Source organism: Gracilinanus agilis, chromosome 2, assembly GCF_016433145.1.
Source record: "Gracilinanus agilis isolate LMUSP501 chromosome 2, AgileGrace, whole genome shotgun sequence".
Lineage (NCBI taxonomy): Eukaryota > Metazoa > Chordata > Mammalia > Didelphimorphia > Didelphidae > Gracilinanus > Gracilinanus agilis.
In genome coordinates this window covers 229798738-229818328 of record NC_058131.1, presented here as the reverse complement: position 1 = coordinate 229818328, position 19591 = coordinate 229798738, and the positions used below count along the sequence as shown (strand labels likewise).

Here is a 19591-nt window from a genome sequence, read left to right as displayed (position 1 = left end):
AAAGATATTTGAATAATCCCATATTGAAAAATTGCCTGTGCAAATTGGCTACTTTATAGAATTCCTGGATGTTTCTTGACAACAGCAATTATTTCACTTTTGTATTTATATCCTTATGTTAACTTTGAAAAAACATAGAACTATTAAATAGTCATAAAAGCCACTCTTTAAGGAAAAGGGGGAACAGGGCTGATTAGGCCTCCACTCAGAGCTGTGTACCTCTTGCCTTATGCAGAGTCCGAGGATTGAACACTGCTTGCTCTGGTCCCTGGGAGTGCCACTGCTCTGGACGACTCCTAGGAACAAAAGAAATTGGTGAACTTATATACCATTTGGGAAGATCCAGAGGCTGGGAAAGATGATTGACATTATCATACAGACTGGATAAAATCATGCCTGGGAAAGGAATCATAGCCAGAGGCTAGGCTATAAGGGAAAGGGTCCCAGCCCCGGTGAGTCTCTGATACAATGGGCTAGACTACCTAAGACAAAAGGATATTTAGCATTTACCCTAGGGTCCATTATTCAGTCTGCAACTGCTAGCCTGAGATTCCCTTCAGGGTGGATTCTCTTGGGAACAGGGAACAAGCACTAGCTTTGGGGGTCTCCAACCTATTCCTAAAACTTGAGGTTCATCAGATCTCACTAGGCCACAAGTTTGGGGTCTCTAGATTCCACGTGGACACTTAATATCCAGCACATTGCTGGTTGGCAGGTACTTAATAAATACTTTTTTGATTTATTAATAGACTATGCCAAGTTAAAAAAAAACAAAAAACACAGGTCGGCAAATTTAATGACAGAGTTTGACCCCAAAGAAGAAATGAGACAGCATTTCTTTTCAGGATGGAAGACTATGTGTGGAACACTGCTTATACCAATCAACCCATCAATAAATAAACATTAAGTGCCCATTATATGTGAACTTAGGTGCTATTCTGAGTATACAAAATGACAGTTCCTGCCCTTAAGGAGCTTCCAATCTACTGGAGGAAACATGTAAACAAATCTATATAAAGCAAGCTATATAAAGGATAAATAGGAAAAGACCAATAGAGAGAAAGTACCAGAACTGAGGAGTTGAGAAAGATTCCTGTAAATGGGATTTTAGAAAGAGAGGAATTATGGGAAGTCAAGGTGGGTTTTAGTTCCTTTCAAGAGCGTTTAAAAAAAAATTCTTTGTAATCCGAGTGGAAAGATATACTGGGAAATAGAGGATATCAAAACAAAATGTCATTGTTTTAAAAACCAGAGGTACCTGTGCAACATTATACTTTTGGGTCTTAATGCTAGCTGCCTTCCATAAAAGTTGAAGAGCGGATACAGGGAAATAGAGGAAAATCTCCCAATTTGGAGTCAAATAGATGGGTTTCAAATTCCTTTTCCACTTAAATTAGGTGCCTTTGGGAAAAGAGGACCACCAACCAAGATCCGGTCTGGCTACAGGACCACAGTTCCCTCATCTACAAAACAAGAGAAAGTCTTAAAGGGCCCAAGTTCCTCCCAGGTGGAAGTCCATAAACCAGAAGTAGCAGGGGACGCCGCGCGCAGGCGCCCGGACCGACGCAGAAGCCCCGCCCCTCCGCCCCGGTCTCGTCCTGGGCAGTTTCCTTTCCACACACCCCGCCCAGGCCGGCTGCGCAAGCGCGTGGCGGAACACGTGGCTGCTGCGGGGCCAGAAGAGCAATGGCGGCGAGTGGCGGAGGCCGTCGCGACCCTCTGGCCCCCTCCGGGATTCCCTGTGCATTTTCTCCGCGGGGCCAGCACTACTTCTCGTTAGCCGGTCCGGATGGTCACTTGCGGGTGTGGGAGACAGCCAGCAGCCGCCTGCATCAGGACTTCGTTCCTTCCGCTCACCTCAGCGCCACCTGCACCTGCCTGGCCTGGGCCCCGCCGCGGTCGTCTGCCAAGGTAAAGCTGGAGGCGCGGGAGCGGAGCTGGGAGGACAGAGGCGCGCGGAGCCTAGGGAAGGGGAGAGGAAGGGGCGCGAGGCCAACCCTCGCTGGGCTCCACGCGGGGGGCCGGCAGCGGCCGGAAGGAGTGGGGCCGCGTGGCCTTCCATGGGGCAGCTCCTGCCTGCCCCAGGAGAGCCTCTGGAGCGGACAGGCCTATGCTCTTACTGTTACTCTGTCCACGCGGATCACTCGCTACCTCCCGTGGGGTCTCGCTCTGCCCACGGGTTCCCGGCTTCCCTTCCCCAGCGGGGTCCCTCAGGACTTAGCATGGTAGATCAACCTGACCTTCCTTGGGCAATCCTGGTTAACCATCCGCCTCCCTCCCCTCCTGGTCCCTTCCTCATCCCCCTCCCTTCCCCTCCTCTACTCCATATCCCTTTTCCACAGTTCCTGTCAACCCAGCACCCAATAGCCGTCCTGTACCCACCACGCTGGAACCATGCTGCTCGCCCCTCCCCCCAAGGATTTGGGCCCTGGCCTTGGGTTTTCCCTTCCTGCTAATCGCCAAGTTTTCCTCTCTGCTGTTAAATGAGGAATAGATTAAGTGTAAATCCGGCAGTGGAAAGGGGAAAGAACTGGGAAAGAAATTGCCCCAAATCTACCTCTGCTGAAAGACCTTCACTTGTGAAGGGCTCATCTCAGGTTGGAGATATCATTTGGTGGTGTTTGAGTCATCTGTTTGCATCTGCAACTTTCAAACCCACGTGGTACACAACAGGTACAGTAAGACTGCACTATTAAAGTATTTTTGAGAGGTTATGACTTTTGTTATAACTATTACAGTCATTCAAATCAAAGCACATTTCTTCAGATCTTTCAAGGTATTAGAGAGATAAAAACATCCTTCGTTCCTCCCATCCTCTCAAAAGCTGCTTGGTAGAGTGTAAACAGCATTGACCCTGGAGTGAGAGGATCTGGGTTTAAATCTTTCTGTTATATTTAGGGTGGTCTTGGGCAAGCCACTTAATTTGCCCCATCCAACTTATACTTTCCTCTTATGTAAAGGGGGAGGGAGGGTGGCTCCTGAAGTTTCCTCCAGATATGTTCTATTGGTTAGGAGCTGACAAGTTTCCTGGGAATGGGGAGAGACATGTTTAAACAAATGTGATGCAGGGAAAGTGAAAGCAGAATACACTAAAACAACTGAGATCATAAAAGGCCCTGCAGATGGATGATTCCTGAGCTAAACTTTGAAGGAAGTTAATTCTGAGAGGGAGAGATGATGGACTGTATTTCAGGAATATGGGATTTCTCTTTAAGTAGTGATGCAGAGATGGAATGTCAAAGTTAAGTTCAGGAAACAGTTAATAGTCCAGTTTGGCTGGGTTCTAGAGTTGGTGAAGAGGACTAGTATGACATAGGCCTGGATCAGTAGGCCTTAAATTATAGGCTGAGGAGTTTGCATTTTATCTCACAGGCATTGTAGAGCCATTGGTGATTTTGGATTTCATTAGTATGGTTCTACTCAAGGAGATTATTTTTGGCAGGTTTCTGGAGGATAAATTAGAGAAGGAGAGACTAGAAGCACGAAGACTAGTTAAGAGGCTGTTACATAAAGCAGCAGACATGTAGTGATGAGGACCTTAACTAAATTGGTGGATGTGTGAGTGGAGAATGGGACAGATTGCATAGTTGTTTCTAGAGATAAAATTGACTAGATTTGGTAATTTATTGATTTGGCAAGTGAGGAATAGGATTGATCAGGATTAGATTTCTGAGCCTGGATAAATGACCTGGGGGGGGGGGCCTTAATAGAAATCTACAAATTTGAAGGATAGGTAGGTTTAGGAAGTGAGATAACAGGTTTTTTTCTGTTTGTTTTTTGTTTTTGGTTAAGCTCAGTACAGTAAGACTTTACAAAGAATTTAACCAGTTATCTCATTTTATTGCCTTAAGGACTCTCTGAGGTGGGCAGAAAGGGCGGGTTATTTTTATTTTACAGATGAGGGTAAGTAATTTGTCCAAGGTCTCCATGCTAATGGCAAAATTGGTATTGAAATGCCTTTTAGTATTGGAGCTGCCTTGTAAATGAAAGGCATTGTAGTTATAAGTAGGAAGAACACTGGGTTTGGAGTTGAACATTTTAACTGTGTTAACCCTTAACCAATTAATTCATAGCAGCTATTTTGTAAATAAAACATTAATCTGCACAACAGAGGTATCAAACTAATAGAGCTTAAAATTGAATCAGATTAAAATATAACTTGGAAATGTTTAACAAAATAAATAAAAATACAGTACAACACAGATAATGTCAGTTTGTAGTTTTTTAAGATAATATGTGGCCAGCAAGGATCTGTTTGAGTTTGAGTGCTCTTAAACCTTGGAAAGTAGGTTGGACATTTTACAGATGAGGAATTTTGAGACACCTTTGGCTTACTAGTGTCATACAACTATTAAATGGTGATTCTAGGATTTGTGGTCATATCTTCCTTATTCTAATTCAAGTCTTTTTCTGTTACTGTTGAATTGAATATGGTACATTCAGGAAGCCTAAAAACAGACTTTACTATTTAGAAGTAAAGATACAAAACAGATGAGGTGATTATGTTCTCTTCAGCTGGAAAAAAAGTACTGTATAAGGTTTAGTTAGCTTCTTGGGGAAGGAGCTCCAGTTTTTTCTTTTAAAAAGAAATTACATGGCAGCTAGGTATCTTAGTGGATTAAGAGCCAGGGCTAAAGATGGGATTTCCTGGCTTCAAATATGGCCCCATACACTTCTAGCTGGGTGCCCCTGGGTAAGCTCTTCTGCCTTGGAATACATAGAAGATAAGGGGTTTTGTTTTTTAAGGAAATTTTTATAGTTTTTTGACATCATTGAATTGTGATGTTATTCTTTCCACTAAGCTTAATTCTACATTCTTTAAACTTTAAAATTTTTCTTTCATAAATATACTTATGTATGATTAAGACAGTTTGATGTTTTTTGCTTCTTAACTTTCCTATATGTTTTTAGATTTTTCTCTTAAACCTTTCAAGGGAAGGAGTGTGGTTGTGTTTTAAAAAAAAAAAAAACCAGCAAATATTTCATCTTAAGGCTGATCTGTTACATTTACCTACATGACCCTTGACTGTTTAGTCTACACTTTGCCAATGTGTGTGTGTGTGTGTTTGTGCGCGCGCGCGCTAAGGGGAGTGCTAACTTTTTATTTGATGATGGCTCCCTCTTTCCTGTTTTATTTTTTGGAAAAACTTTTATCTTCTGTCTCAGAATCAGTACTGTGTATTGATTCTAAAGCAATATAGTGGTGAGGGGTTAGGCAGTGGGGTTAAACAATTTGCCCAGGGTCACACAACTAGGAAATATCTGAGGTCAGATTTGAACCCATCTCTGGCTCTATCCATTGAGCCACCTACCCTCTTCCCTTCTTTCTCCTCACATTGACACAATCCTATTTTAAGGCCTCATTGCCCCTTACCTGAACTATTGCAATAATCTCCATCTCACTTCAGAACACTAGTATGGGCATAGATGATTAGGGTTAGAATTTGACAGATATTAACAAGTATGCCTTTGTGTTTGAGGATTGAAATAGTCTTGAATTAGCATCATGTGGTGTATGTACTACAAAGTTGGATAATATTAGTAGAGTTAATTGATCTTAGTTAAGATCAGAATTACCAAGGCAGAATGTCTTAACTTTTTAGGAAAGCTGATTATTTCATTGTCTCCTGGGTCATCAGAAAGTCATACCTGATGGACGTTAGAGTTAGAAGGAACCTAGAGAACACCTGGTCTAATCCCCTCATTTTTTACCATTGGGGAAACCATAGGGAAGCATTAAGTGGCATGTCTATAGCCTCACAGGTATTAAGTAATAGCTAAGATTTGAACCTAGGTCTTCTGACTCCAAATTTATACTCTTTCCTTTGTATAATACAAAAACAGTACCACCTTAGGTTTGTATATCTTTTTGTACTTTTCAGGTGGCAATTTATGTCCATTCCTTTCTCCATGATATAGAAACTGTTTAGTTCAGGGAGGATAAGATTGACAAGAGTTTGATGGGTTATTACCTAGATTAGTGATGGGCAAACTATGGCCCAAAGGCCAGATTCAGCCCCCTGAAATGTTCAATCTGCCTGCATGACATTATTCCTAATGTGACTAATACAATGAGTAGGATACAATACAATGAAACTTCGAAAGAGTTGCCTTAGAAACAGACTGACAGATGAGCATTTCCTTTCCTTTAGCTCCCTCTTTAAAAAGTTTGCCCATCACTGACCTAGACCCAAAATAAATGGGGCATAGAGGTCCTTAGAAATAGATCCTACTGCCAATCTTGTTTCCAAATGTTTTCCTCTTCCTTGAAAAATTTCTCTGTCTTTTCACTATGTATTGTAGTTTGCGAATCCTTTGTCTTTTGTGTAGACATTATAAGGCCTGGGTCCCAAAATTATTAGCCTCTTGGAGAAGATGGTTTCTCTGCTTCTGGTGAGGAACAAGGTATAGCATTAAGAAGGCAGTTATCAGGAGAAATCTGAGGACAGTATTCTCACCCTAGTACCCCAATCTTGCTGAGGGACCATTGTCAACCAGAAGCAAGTATTGGTTTCCCCTCACTCAGGCCTCTTCTAATGTATGGTGGCGAATATGGAACATCTTGTCAGTACTCCTACTTGAGAAGAAAAAACTAGACACTCCAGATCTTCTAGTTGCTTTCTTCCTTTTGGTTCCCCTGCCTATGAATAATGGTTATTATATGAAGTGGAATGGATTTTGTCTTTGGTAATGTCTACCCAAGTCTTGCAACCTCAGAATTTTTGTATTATAGTTATACCTGAATATGCTGCAAGTTTCTTTTTGTAAGTTAGCATTCACATGCCATTTAAGTCATGGAACTTTGGTATTTAATAGGTCCAGCAAATCAGGTGCTAATCCTGGACCGTGAGAATCCTACAAAACACAATTGTTACACAACAACTCTTAAATCTTCAATTTTTATTTGTACTGTCCAGAGAATTAATTTTCTCATCTTTTACTTGGGCCACCCTCCATATTATAAGTCTCTTTCTGTTTGTGTCACTTATGAATCTACTGTCTAACCTTCTAGCCCATTATCCTCTAAACTATTCATATAATTGTTATATTGCATGTAATCTATGCTATTTCTTGACAATATGTTCGTGTTTTTTATTATAGATATCAGGGAATCCTATCCATCATTTATCTAATGGACATTGGTGAATATTTTTGATATTGGTAATGCTTGCCTAGGGAGATGGTGAAAACATTTAACCTTTAACAGTTGAGAAAACTCTTAAACCACAGTTGAGATAAATTGTGAGTGGACATGAAGACCTTATTGCTTTGGATACCTGTAAAACAGAAAGCAACTTGAAGAGCCTTAAACTTAAACTTAAACTGAGTCCACAAACTGAAAATGAGTTACATCATTATTTTTGTGTGAGCCAGTGGTTCTGAAATTTTTTCAGGTCCTAAACTTATTTAAAAAATTTTCTTCTTGGGGGCAGCTGGGTAGCTCAGTGGATTGAGAGCCAGGCCTAGAGATGGGAGGTCCTAGGTTCAAATCTGGCCTCAGACACTTCCCAGCTGTGTGACCCTGGGCAAGGCACTTGACCCCCATTGCCTACCCTTACCATTCTTCTGCCTTGGAGCCAATACACAGTATTGACTCCAAGATGGAAGGTAAGGGTTTAAAAAAAATTTCTTCTTTTTCATATTTAATTGAAGTTAGCATGATGTAATGGCTTAAGAACCTTGGAATTACAAAGACTGGATTCAAATATTGATTGTATGACCCTGGCATTTCATTTGACCATAGAGTGCTCCTGACAACTTTCTGAAGACCATGAATTTCTCTGATGAACTGTTTTATTTAAAAGGGAGAAGCATATGTTAATTTGCCAGCAAAATCTTTTTTCTCCAAGTATTTGGTGTTTTTTTTTTTTTTTTTTTTGCTTTGTTTTGTTAATATTCTATTCCTTCTACTACTCCTGACCCCTTTTCATATCAGGAATTTAAAAGAAACAAGACAAAAAACAAAGCCCTCAATACATAGCAGATGTTGTCTAGCAAAACAAATCTGCACATTAGCCTTATCTGAAAATATATGTCATTTTTCTGCATTTTAAATTCATCACTTCTGTTAGCAGATGAGTTGTGTGTTTCAGCCTCATTCTTTTGGACTTGTGGTTTGTCATTGAATTGACCAGAGTTCCAAAGTCTTTCAGAGTTGTTGTTTTTTTAATTAGTTTAATAAATTGTTCTACCTCTGTTCACTTTGCTCAGTATCAGTTCATACAGGTCTTATCAGTTCTGTCCATTTCATCATTGCTTTTACTGCAGCAATACTTCATTACATTGCTGTACCACAATTTCTTTAGCTGTTCTCCATTAGGAGAGCAGCTCCCTAATTTTCAATTTGTGCCTAGCACATTAAGAGCTACTAAAAAGCTTTTTTTTGTAGTGACAAAGAATTGAAAATTAAAGGGGTGCCCATCAATTAGGGAATGGTTAAACATTTTGATTGTGATCAAATACTGTTATGCTAATAAGAAACATCAGGGAGAATGGTTTCAGAAAAACTTGGAAAGATTTATATGAACTGATGCAAAGTAACATGAATAGAACCAGAAGATTATTGTACACAGAATCAGCAATATTGTGTGATGATCAAATTTGAAAGTTTTCGCTACTCTGATAAAGGCAGTGATCTAAAACAATTCCAAAAGACCCATGCATGATGAAAAGTGCTGTCCCCCTCCCCAGAGAGAACTGGTGAACTCTGCTCTCTTTTTTTTAAACCCTTACCTTCTCTTTTAGAATCAATTTATGTATTGATTCCAAAGTAGAAGAATGGTATAGTTTAGGTAATGGGGATTAATTGACTTGCCCAAGATCACTGAACCCAAAACCTTCTATCTATAGGACTGGTTCTCAATACACTGAACCACCAAACTATTCCCCTTTCCCCCCACTTCAATTTTGAGTACCGATTGAAACATACTTTTTTTTTTTCACTTTTTCTTGCTTTTTTTTAAAATCATGGTTAATATGGAAACATTTTCCATAACTTCATATGTCTAATTGACAATATATTACTTGCTTTAGTGAGTTGGGGAAGGACTAGCAGGAGAGAGAATTAGAACTCAAATTTAAGTAGGAGTGCCATAAATAAGCAGACAAGTTAGTGAGCAGATTAATAAAAGAGCTGCTATAAATATTTATTGTACATGTAGATGCTTTTTTCTCTTTAATTTCTTTAGATTGTAAGCCTAATAAGTCTTGGATCACAGGGCAGTGACATTTCAATAACTTTATGCACATAATTCCAAATTTATTTCCAGAATGGCTGGACCAATTCACAAGTCCATTAAGAATGCAGTAATATAGTTAAAGCGTTTTAACATCGCTAAACCTTGGATATTTTTCCTTTGAAAAGTGCCTGATTATGTCCTTTCATCATTTATTTATTGGGGAAGGGCTCTTTGTTTTATAAAATTTAATTAGTTTTTCCTGTATTTTAGAAACGAAAGCCATTTTCAGAGAAACTTGTCACAACGATTTTGTCCCCCAGTTATCTTTCTCTAATCCACATTAGACTTGTTTGTAAAAAATCTTTTTTATTTCATTTAATCAAAATTATTCTTTCATCTTGAGTGATTGTTTAGTCACGAACTAGCCATAGATCCATAAGGGAATTTCTTTCTTGCTCTCCTGTAATTTGTTATGATGTGACCTTTTATATCTAGGTCACATCCATTCAGTGCTTGTCTTGATAATGTCATTTTGTGTTGATCTTGGAAACTGAATGTTGTTCAGTTTTCCTAGCAGTTTTTGTCAAATAATGTGTCTTTCTCAGTAACTAGGATTTGGGGGTTTATCAAATACTATATCGCTATGTTTATTTTTTTTTTCTGTATATTGTGGACCTAATCCTTTCCACTGAAGAACCTCTCTTTTTCTTAAACTGGTACCAAATTATTTTAGTGATAACGACTTTTTTCCCCAGCCTTTACACCTGGTACTGATAGATTTCCTTCTCATTTTTTTTTCATCATTCCCTTGAGATTCTTGATCTTTGTTCCTCTATGTGAATTTCATCATTATTTTTCTAGATCTATAAAATATTATTTTGGAAATTTGGTGTGGCATTGAAATAAGTAAAATAATTTAGAAAGTATTGTCATTTTTCTTACGATTTAAATTGTAGAGCAGGTGATAAATTACATTGATAATGTAATGTGAGTTTCCTTTATCAATGGCTGGGCTTTCCCCACCTTCCTTTTCAAAAAAAGAATTATGCTCTTTCTATTTTAAAACATTGCTTTCTCTTCATTCACAATGACTTCCTCTACTCCTTTAAGAATTACTTTGTAACAGATTTGTACAGTTAAGTAAAAGAGACCCCATGTATCATGTCCCTGTAGCACAGTGATTCCCAAAGTGGGCGCCACTGCCCCCTGGTGGGTGCTGCAGCGATCCAGGGAGGTGGTGATGGCCACAGGTGCATTTATCTTAACTATTAATTGCTATTAAAATTTAAAAAAAATTAATTTCCAGGGGTGCTAAGTAATATTTTTTCTGGAAAGGGGGTAGTAGGCCAAAAAAGTTTGGGAACCATATGGCCTTTGGGAGACTTTGCTATCATGATGGATCACTGCATTGTTCAAAGTCTGGAAGTCTTTCACTGTTGGTTTTCTCTGGGGTCATCTTATGAATTATCTTTCTGGTTCTTCCTGCTTTGTATCATTTTATTCAAATCTACTAAAATTTCTCTGATTTCTTTATAATCATCCTTTTTTTTTTTTTATTAGGTAGGAAGTTCAAGGATTGTTATCTTGGAGGATCTAGGGGAAATCATCCATGCTTCATGCATTCTTCTATGCCCATGATTGCAAATCACACAAACATGAATGATCTGTTAGTATTTTTCCTGATTTAAACAAAGGAAGTATCTTGTAGAGTTTGCTTGTATAACTTTTTGCTCCTGCTTACCTTAACCTGTTGAGATTTTGAGAGGGAATTGTTCTTTTTGAGTATGTTAATATAATCCCTTTGTTAAACCAACTTGCCTCAGATACTTGGCTTCAGATAAAGACCCTACTTACTTAGCAAATGACCCAACAACTTGTATGTACAATTATTAGAAACACTTGTTAGGTTGGTTTAAAAAAAAAAGTTGCATTTTTTTGTGTATTTGATTCTTTTCTCTTTGGATTTGGCTTTTCATGGGCAGCAACTATGATTTTTTTTTTTTAGTCAGTTGGATGTTATTGATTTTGTATTGAATGCTTAAGTAATACTGCTGTGCTATACTAACTTCTCTTTATATAAAATAGACAATGACTTATTCATATCGCAGAATGATAAGTTTTGTGGTATTATAAACATGTGGCTAAATAGCTAATAAAGTAACTTGCCCATCCTTTTCTCCCTTTACCCTTCTACCTATAAAGGTAAAAAATGATAAAGGCTGATATAATAATATAAATTAGTATTTTAATTAAAGCCATGCTGATAGTTAAAGTCATTAGACCACGCGCTTGTAAGAATTTAAAACTGCTGCCCAGCCATTATTACCTCCCTTCTCTTCCTGAGTCTGCTGGCCAAGAGAGCCACTCTCTCCTAACCCAGGAGATTTAAACTGCCCTCTGCATGGTGATGTAGGCGTCCCCACGACCAAAGAACAGGAAACGGAAACCCGTTGGACCACGGGAAATGTAGTTTGATAATTTCCACATGTCCATAGAAAATACATATATATATGTACTTAAAGATGGCATCTCCCAAATTTCATTCTTACATACCTGAGTACTTGGCATTTAAGTAGTAGGCCCTTAAATGTTTGTTGAATTCATCACCAGAAAAGAAATAAAATAAAGGTGTGGTGGTGTGGTTGTATGTATTCCATAATACCAAAGATATAAAGTATAATTTAATCCTCCTTCTTTGTTTAGGGAAGTGCCTTTGGCTTCTCTGGGAATAGAATACTTCCTTTTGAGTGCTTTTAATTTGATCTTTCTAGGCCAAGATTTTTTTTTTTTTTTTTAAAGCCTTAACTTCTGTGTATTGACTCCTTGGTGAAAGAGTGGTAAGGGTGGGCAATGGTAGTCAAGTGACTTGCCCAGGGTCACACAGCTGGGAAATGTCTGAGGCCAGATTTGAACCTAGGACCTCCTGTCTCTAGGCCTGACTCTCAATCCACTGAGCTACCCAGCTGTCCCCTTCTAGACCAAGATTTTGGCATAGTGAAAATAATGTTGGATTTGGAGACCACCTTTCTTTTCCACTTATTACACCTGTGTGGGCTTAGGCAAGTCATTTAACCATGTTAATTTTCTCATTAATAAAGGAGTGGAAATAGATGACCTCTGAGGTCCCTTTTATTTTTAAGGCTTTAGACTCCAACATCTTGGTCCTTTCCCATTTCCTTTAGTGAGTAGTGAGAGCAGTAATGGAGAAACCACCTCTAAAGGAAAATAAGGGAAATGGGATAAAGCTGAACAAATATTTCAGGAAAATAATTGGGGGTTTTGCTTCTGTGGAATTGGGGGCAGCAGGGAATCAACATGGCACAATAAGAAGTGGAGCTCTCCGTAGAATGAGAGGACCTGATTTTGAGTAATATAGTGTACCACTTCAAGACCTTCAATTGCCTTCAAGACCTTGGAAAAATCACTACTTCTTAGCCTCATTTTCTTAATTTGTAAAATTAGAGGGTTAGAGTCTGTCCTTTTTCTAAATCTATCATCCAATAAGTCTGGATTCAGATTTCTGAAATCCTAGGTTTGAGTTCTGGTTTTTGTTACCTAGTAACTTGCTGTGTGACCATAGGAAAGTTACATGTTTGGAACCTCTGTTTTCTTTATTTCCTTTTTTTTTGTTGTTGTTTTTTTTTAAAAGAAAAATTTTTCCCATGGTTACATGATTCATTTTCTTGCTGCTTCTCCCCCCCCCCCCCCGTGCCCCCCAGCCAATGCACATTTCCACTGCTTTCTTCATGTGACATTGATCAAGACCTATTTCCATATTATTGATAATTGTTCTAGGGTGGTCATTAAGAGTCTACATCCCAAATCGAGTCCACATCAACCCATGTGTTCAAGCAGTTGTTTTTCCTTCTGTTTTTCCACTCCTGTAGTTCTTCCTCTGAATGTGGGTAGTATTCTTTTCCATAAATCCCTCAGAATTGTCCTGGGTCATTGCATTGCTGCTAGTACAGAAGTCCATTACATTAGATTTTACCACTGTGTATCAGTCTCTGTGTATAATGTTCTTTTTTTTTTTTTTTTTTTAGACCCTTACCTTCCATCTTGGAGTCAATACTGTGTATTGGCTCCAAGGCAGAACATTGGTAAGGGTAGGGAATGGGGGTCGAGTGACTTGTCCGGGGTCACGCAGCTGGGTAGTGTCTGAGGCCAGATTTGAACCTAGGACCTCCTGTCTTTAGGCCTGACTCAATCCACTGAGCTAACCAGCTGCCCCCTATAATATTCTTCTGGTTCTGCTCCTTTCACTCTGTATCAATTCCTGGAGGTCATTCCAGTTCACATGGAATTCCTTCAGTTTATTATTCCTTTGAGCACAATAGTATTCCATCACCAGCATATACCACAATTTGTTCAGCCATTCCCCAATTGAAGGGCATACCCTCGTTTTCCAGTTTTTTGCCACCACAAAGAGGACAGCTATAGATGTTTTTGTACATGTCTTTTTCCTTATGATCTCTTTGGGGTACAAATTCAGCAATGGTATGGCTGGATCAAAGGGCAGGCAATCTTTTAGTGCTCTTTGGGCATAGGAACCTCTGTTTTCTTAACTAAGTATACTTAACTACACTTCTATTTCTGTTATTAGAGCCACACTGTAAGGTAGACAGATGCAAAAAATTTTAAAGGTTTGGAAAAGTTGTTATTACTTGCCTATGTTAGAAATACTATCTCATCTTATGTTAATTATGTTTATCCTATCTCTCAGGGGGAAAAACTGTCTGCTTTCAATATGATTTTTTGAGTATATCTTCCCATTAAAATTTTTCATTTTTCTCCCATGACTACTGTTTATTGATACTACCATTACCAGAGTATATTTAAAGACTTTTCTTTAGTTCAGTAATGCTAGATCAAAACTTTGTGACCTTCATCTATGGATTTTAAATACAGAATATCCCAAAAGTCTTTAATCTGTATATGTAATGCAGTGCTATCCTTGGATTTTCAATAAATACATTTATGCATTCAAAAAAAAAAAGCTGTTTGCATCTTGAAAATTCAAAACTGTTTGAAATACTATAAAAAAATGGTGGGATTTAAAATTTTTGTTTTCTAGGAAGGTCCCCAGAGGAAAAAAAGGAAATCTGAAGCTGTAGGAACCAGTGACCAGGTTGATCTATTGGCCATTGGTACAGCAGTCGGCAGCATTTTATTATACAACACAGTAAAAGGAGAGTTACAGAGCAAACTAGTAGTGAGTATACTTTGAAACTTAGTATAATAAACTCTTGTGGTTTTATTTTTGTTCTCTTTTTATGCTGTATTATTGGAGTAACAGTTTTGTTTAGAGGGTATGAGGAAATAGTATTCTCTACTAAACTTTATTAAAAATCAGAAGGAATGAAAGCTTGGGAGTGTTTTGAGCAAGAATAACAACCTACGGATTATATCATGGAATAAATATAGTTTTTAACCACAATTTCTTACTCCTTATGTATCTGAAACATAATTACCATTCATCTTATAATTTCCTTCAGAATTCTGAGTTAGTCTTTGAAAATTGATAATCCACATATGTAATTAAAATCCCATTAGAATGACTTATGGAAGGAAACTTTTTGGTTAATGAAGCTGTTTCCCATGTCAATTTGGATAAGATTTGGAAATAGTATTTTGCTCATCCAGGTATACTAAATTCAATACTATGAAGAGTCCTATACATTTGCCATCTCTGGTCTGTGGGATAACTGAATGATATTTGAGCTCTTGGCATTTTCTTTGATCTTGTCTTCTTGTGACAATTATTAGGTCATCTTTGATAATACTTTATACTTTATAATTAATCCTATATACTTTTCAACCCTTGGCACCTCTTAATATTTCAATCATTTGATGAATCTGCCCAAACTCACTAACAAACTCAAACAACCAAAAATGTCCATGGTATAAGAAGAATAAAAGAATGGAAATATATGGTTTTCCGTCTTGTACTAGATTTAAAAAAAAGTTTTCTCTCTTTTTGCTACTCTACTGAGAAGCTGGGAATGAAGATTACTTCATCTATATTTATTTTTAGAAAAATTCTCTTATGCAAAGTATACTGGATATTCTATATGTGGTAACTCTTTAACTGGCAATGAGATAATACCATTTCTACTTTGGGTAAGTGGGAATTCCTGATAAAATTAATAAAAATCAGGGAACACCTGATAAAATTATCTTTGAATTAATAAGTCTGTCATATAGATTATTTACATGTATAAGAAATTAAAATAAAACAGTAACTTAATGCCAAAGTTCTATAATCATATTTAATTCTGAAGTATTTCTTTACTCAAGAGGTAATGAGACTGTTGGGGATTGACAACTAATATTTAGTTGATTGTAAATTTTGTCTCATGGATTCATTAATTTGTATCATGACAACTGTTGATAAAGAGAAAATATTTTGTTGTTAAAAGCATTATGAAAGATAAAAGCAGATACCATATAGTAAATATAGAGATGTTTGATGTTTTTGAGAAAGAGAAGAATGACTCATGATAAGGAAAGAGATAAGACTAGGAGGAGACCAAAGAGGATGGAGAAGGAACAACAGAGTAGAGACAGGAGAAATCTGAGTCTTTTGTGAGGAGCATTGAGGTACTTCTATTGGTTGTGGAATTAGTGTCCATTGGCACTCTGGTTGTAAGTTTTCTAAGCCAGCATCACATCCTTTCCTTCTTCAGCCATTCTAGCCACAGAATCATGAGAGGAATGAAACTTTACTTTCTTTACATTGTAATAGTTGGGCCACTCTTGGAGTTGTAAAGAGGGGAATACTTCAAAATATGGGCAAATATAAAGGAGCATCCTACTTATTGTGAACCACTACTGGCCCTCCTTTTATTGATATCCATTAAGTGGAAGCCTGATCCAGTGGTATTTTATTCATCATGGATGTTCTTCCCCCTGTCCCTCCCTCCTCCCCCATGTACAATCAATTGAAACCATTGATAAGACTAAAAATATAACTTATTAATGGCAAGTGGGCATTCATAATTTTCAAGTTCTTGTTAAGGTATACAAATATGTATATCTCAAGTTGAATTGTTTTGAAATTTTGTGAGTTGGGGGTTAGTAATTGTATATGTGTTTTTTTACATGTAGAGCATAGGAAAAATGTAACTTTTTAAAAGATAGAAAAAGAGAAATTGATACTTTGCTAGAATGTGCTCATTCTACTTTTGATCCGTTTTTCTTTTGTAGTAACAACATATGCCTTTTATTTTTATCACATCAATGATTTCTGGGATATAATTCTGCTTTCCTCCTCCACTCCCCTACCCCAACAACTGATGCAACAAATAATATATTTTAAAGTTCATAAAATAGAGTTTTAAGCTTTGCTTCTCTGCAGCATATGTATTTACTCAATATATGTGTTTATTGTCTGTTTAAAAAATATAATTATTGTTTCCTCCTAAACATTTTGTACTGTTGAACTGACTACATAGGCTATAAGATCTTCAAGAAACAACTGGATCCTGTGTTTCCTGGTATATTATAACTTGGGAATTATTTTGGAAATTAGGGTGGCATAAACCAAGTTTTTATAGTTAGGGGCTAAAAAATAATTTTTTTCTTGTAGGTGAATTAGTTTTCAGTTGTCTAGTAAATGTAAATGATGAAATTATTATGAAGGATGTCATTTAAGTAAATATCATCTTTAATATTTTGCTTCTGTTTAATATTTTTTTTCTTCTATAGAGTGGTGGACAGGACAATAAAGTAAATTGCATACAATGGCACCAAGATAATGATTGTTTATATAGCTGTTCAGATGATAAATATATTGTGGAATGGAATACACAGACTTGCAGAGTAAAGTGGTAAGTAAGATGATTAGCACTGAGTTGAACAGACCAATAGATAATGAATGCATTCCATTGGAGCTTTACTCAGGTTAGACCTATTTGTTGAGTATTATAAGGGGATATACCAGAGTTTAAGATAATTGTCCTTGCTCCCAAATTTAGTTGGAAAGGAAAGTGAAAATCTTTTTTAAAGTTTCATAATAGATCAAAAAGCAAAAGATGGACTAGAAAAAGCCATGAATGATATATGCAGTAAAAACTGAATTCAGAGAACAGAGAGGTCTGGAAAGGATTTATTATAGGATGAAACAATATGATATAAGTCTTAAAAGGATAATTAGGATTTGAGAAATTGTATATGAATGGAGTGCCTCAGTGTCACAGGATGATGATTGGAATAGTAAATAGACTTTTTTTTGGAGCATTTCTGATTTGGGAGATAAGATTAGTAAGGTAAGTGGGAACCAAATTGTGGAAAGTCTTAAATGCAAAGTCAGGGTGTTTGTATCTTTCTGTTGTAGGCATTAGGAAGCTACTGAAAAGTTTTGACTTGGGTAGTAATAGTAGAGTAGAATAAACTGGCAGAATGGATTAAAGAAAGGAGAAACCAGAGAGAAATTAATTTTAAAAGGCCATCACTGAAATCCAAGATTTTGAGCATGATCCAAGTTAAAGTAGTTGCAATGGGAATGGAAATGGATAAATATGAGAGAGATTTTGAAGGAAAACTTAAAGAAAACTTGATGACTGAGAGAGTTTTACAGGTGAGAAAAATATCAAGATGACTTAAGTTTCAACCCTGGGATACCAGGAGAGTGATAGTATTATTGAAATGGGAAAGTCAGAGAGAGCCTATTTGGAGAGAAATTTGATGAATTTGGTTAATAACAATTGCCCACTTTGATCTAATCCTTTGTTTACAAAGTACTTTCTTTCCTCTTCATAACTACATAAGATAGATGATGTACATATTATTTATCCTCATTTTAAATATGGAAACAGCCTTAGTGAAGGGAAATAAACTCCTTATTGTGTCATGCACCTAGGATATGAACCCATGCTTCCTGGATCCAAGTACCTTGGCAAAGGGTTGGGGGTAGGGTCCAAACCTGTGATTTCATTAGCAAAAATGAACTCCTAATAAGAAAACTTCCTCTATTAAAGCAAATTTAGCTGATAGACAACTTCTATTCCTATAAGCCTGTGACACTGAGAAATTCAGTAATTTGCCTAAGGACACACATCCAGTGTATGTTAAAGGTGGAGCTTGAATCAGATCTACTTAACTTATAGGTCCTTGTTGCTCACCCTACCCGCACTGCTGCTGTCTCTTGGTTTTAGGTATGGCATTTGACAAGCTGAGGGTGGGGAGATGGGTTCAAGGATAAAAATGTAGGTTCCGGAATTATCTGTGTAGAAATATAAGTTGGTTCTATAGGAATGAGATCCCTGGGAATAGGGATAGTAGAGGAGAGAAAGAAGAGAACAGAAAGGGGTAGAGTCTTTGGTAAAGCCATGGGAGAAAGGAACAGGACCCACCTAAAGACAAGAAAGAGGTACAAGGGGATACCAAGATGGTATTCTCATAGCAGCCAGATTGAGGTGTGAGAGACAAATCAATAGTATCAAAAACAAGTGAAGAACATGAGGCCTGAAGAAAAGACCATTTAATTTGCTGATTTGGAAAGTATTTATTGGAGCTCCTAGTTTAGTTTCTAGTTTCCAGGAGAATGATGATGAGAGAAGCAAGATTGCAAGAATTTTAAAAAAAAAATGTAATAGTAAAAGAATTAGGCGTTCAAATGATGTATAAAACTCTTGGCAGTGAAAGAATCACTGTTGTACAGACAAGATGAAAGAAGGGCTGTTTTTCTGGATGCATTTTGACATTCTATAATTTTTTAAAGTAATATTAGGTGTTGAATTAAAGACCTTCTAGCATAGATAGTTTGAAGTAAAAATTAGTTCTATTCAAAGCATCTTATTTTTTTTACTTCTAACTTATTTACATCACTTCAATTTCTTAAAAAATCTTTCTTCCTTCTCCCCTCCCCAAAGGATCTTCCCTTTTAAAAGGATAAAAAAGAGAAGAAAAAAGCAGATCCACAAAGCTAATCAACATATTAGCTAACTGAATCTGAGAGTAAATACAATATTCCATATCCATAGTTCTCCACTTCTGCAAAGAAGGGAGGGTGTCTATTTTCCAAGAATTTGGGAATTATAATTACATGGCATTCTGTTTCATTGCAAGATGTCTTCAAAATAATTTTTTAAAACTACTACAGTCTTTGTGAAGTTATTTTTGCATGTGGGGAAATATTCTCACAATTAGGCTTATAATTCTTACAATTCATTCTTATAAAGGAGAAGTAGCACCTACTGCTCCTAGATGTAGAGATGATGTGGCTTGAATGGGAGTCAGGTTGTCCTCCCATTATCCTTTCTGTGCATTGCTCCAGTGTGGTGTTACTTTCAGAGGTGCTCCATCTGAATTGCCTGCTATTCAACATGTTAATGACAGTTTTAATATTTTTAATAACTGGAAATTTGGGAGATTATTATTGAAGTAAAGGTTGCATTTGTTTTCCCAAACAA

The 19591-nt window shown here is 37.2% G+C and overlaps 1 protein-coding gene across 1 annotated transcript in view; it reads left to right on the top strand.

The window, feature by feature from the left end:
* Positions 1-1676: 1676 nt before the first annotated feature.
* Positions 1677-19591, top strand: part of WDR43 (WD repeat domain 43) — a 51761-nt gene continuing 33846 nt past the window's right edge. Inside the window, exons 1-3 of the mRNA XM_044663706.1 lie at positions 1677-1911; positions 14254-14391; positions 16887-17008. Coding sequence (XP_044519641.1) covers positions 1687-1911; positions 14254-14391; positions 16887-17008 — 485 coding nt within the window. The 5' untranslated portion in view covers positions 1677-1686. The remainder of the gene's footprint in view (positions 1912-14253; positions 14392-16886; positions 17009-19591) is intronic.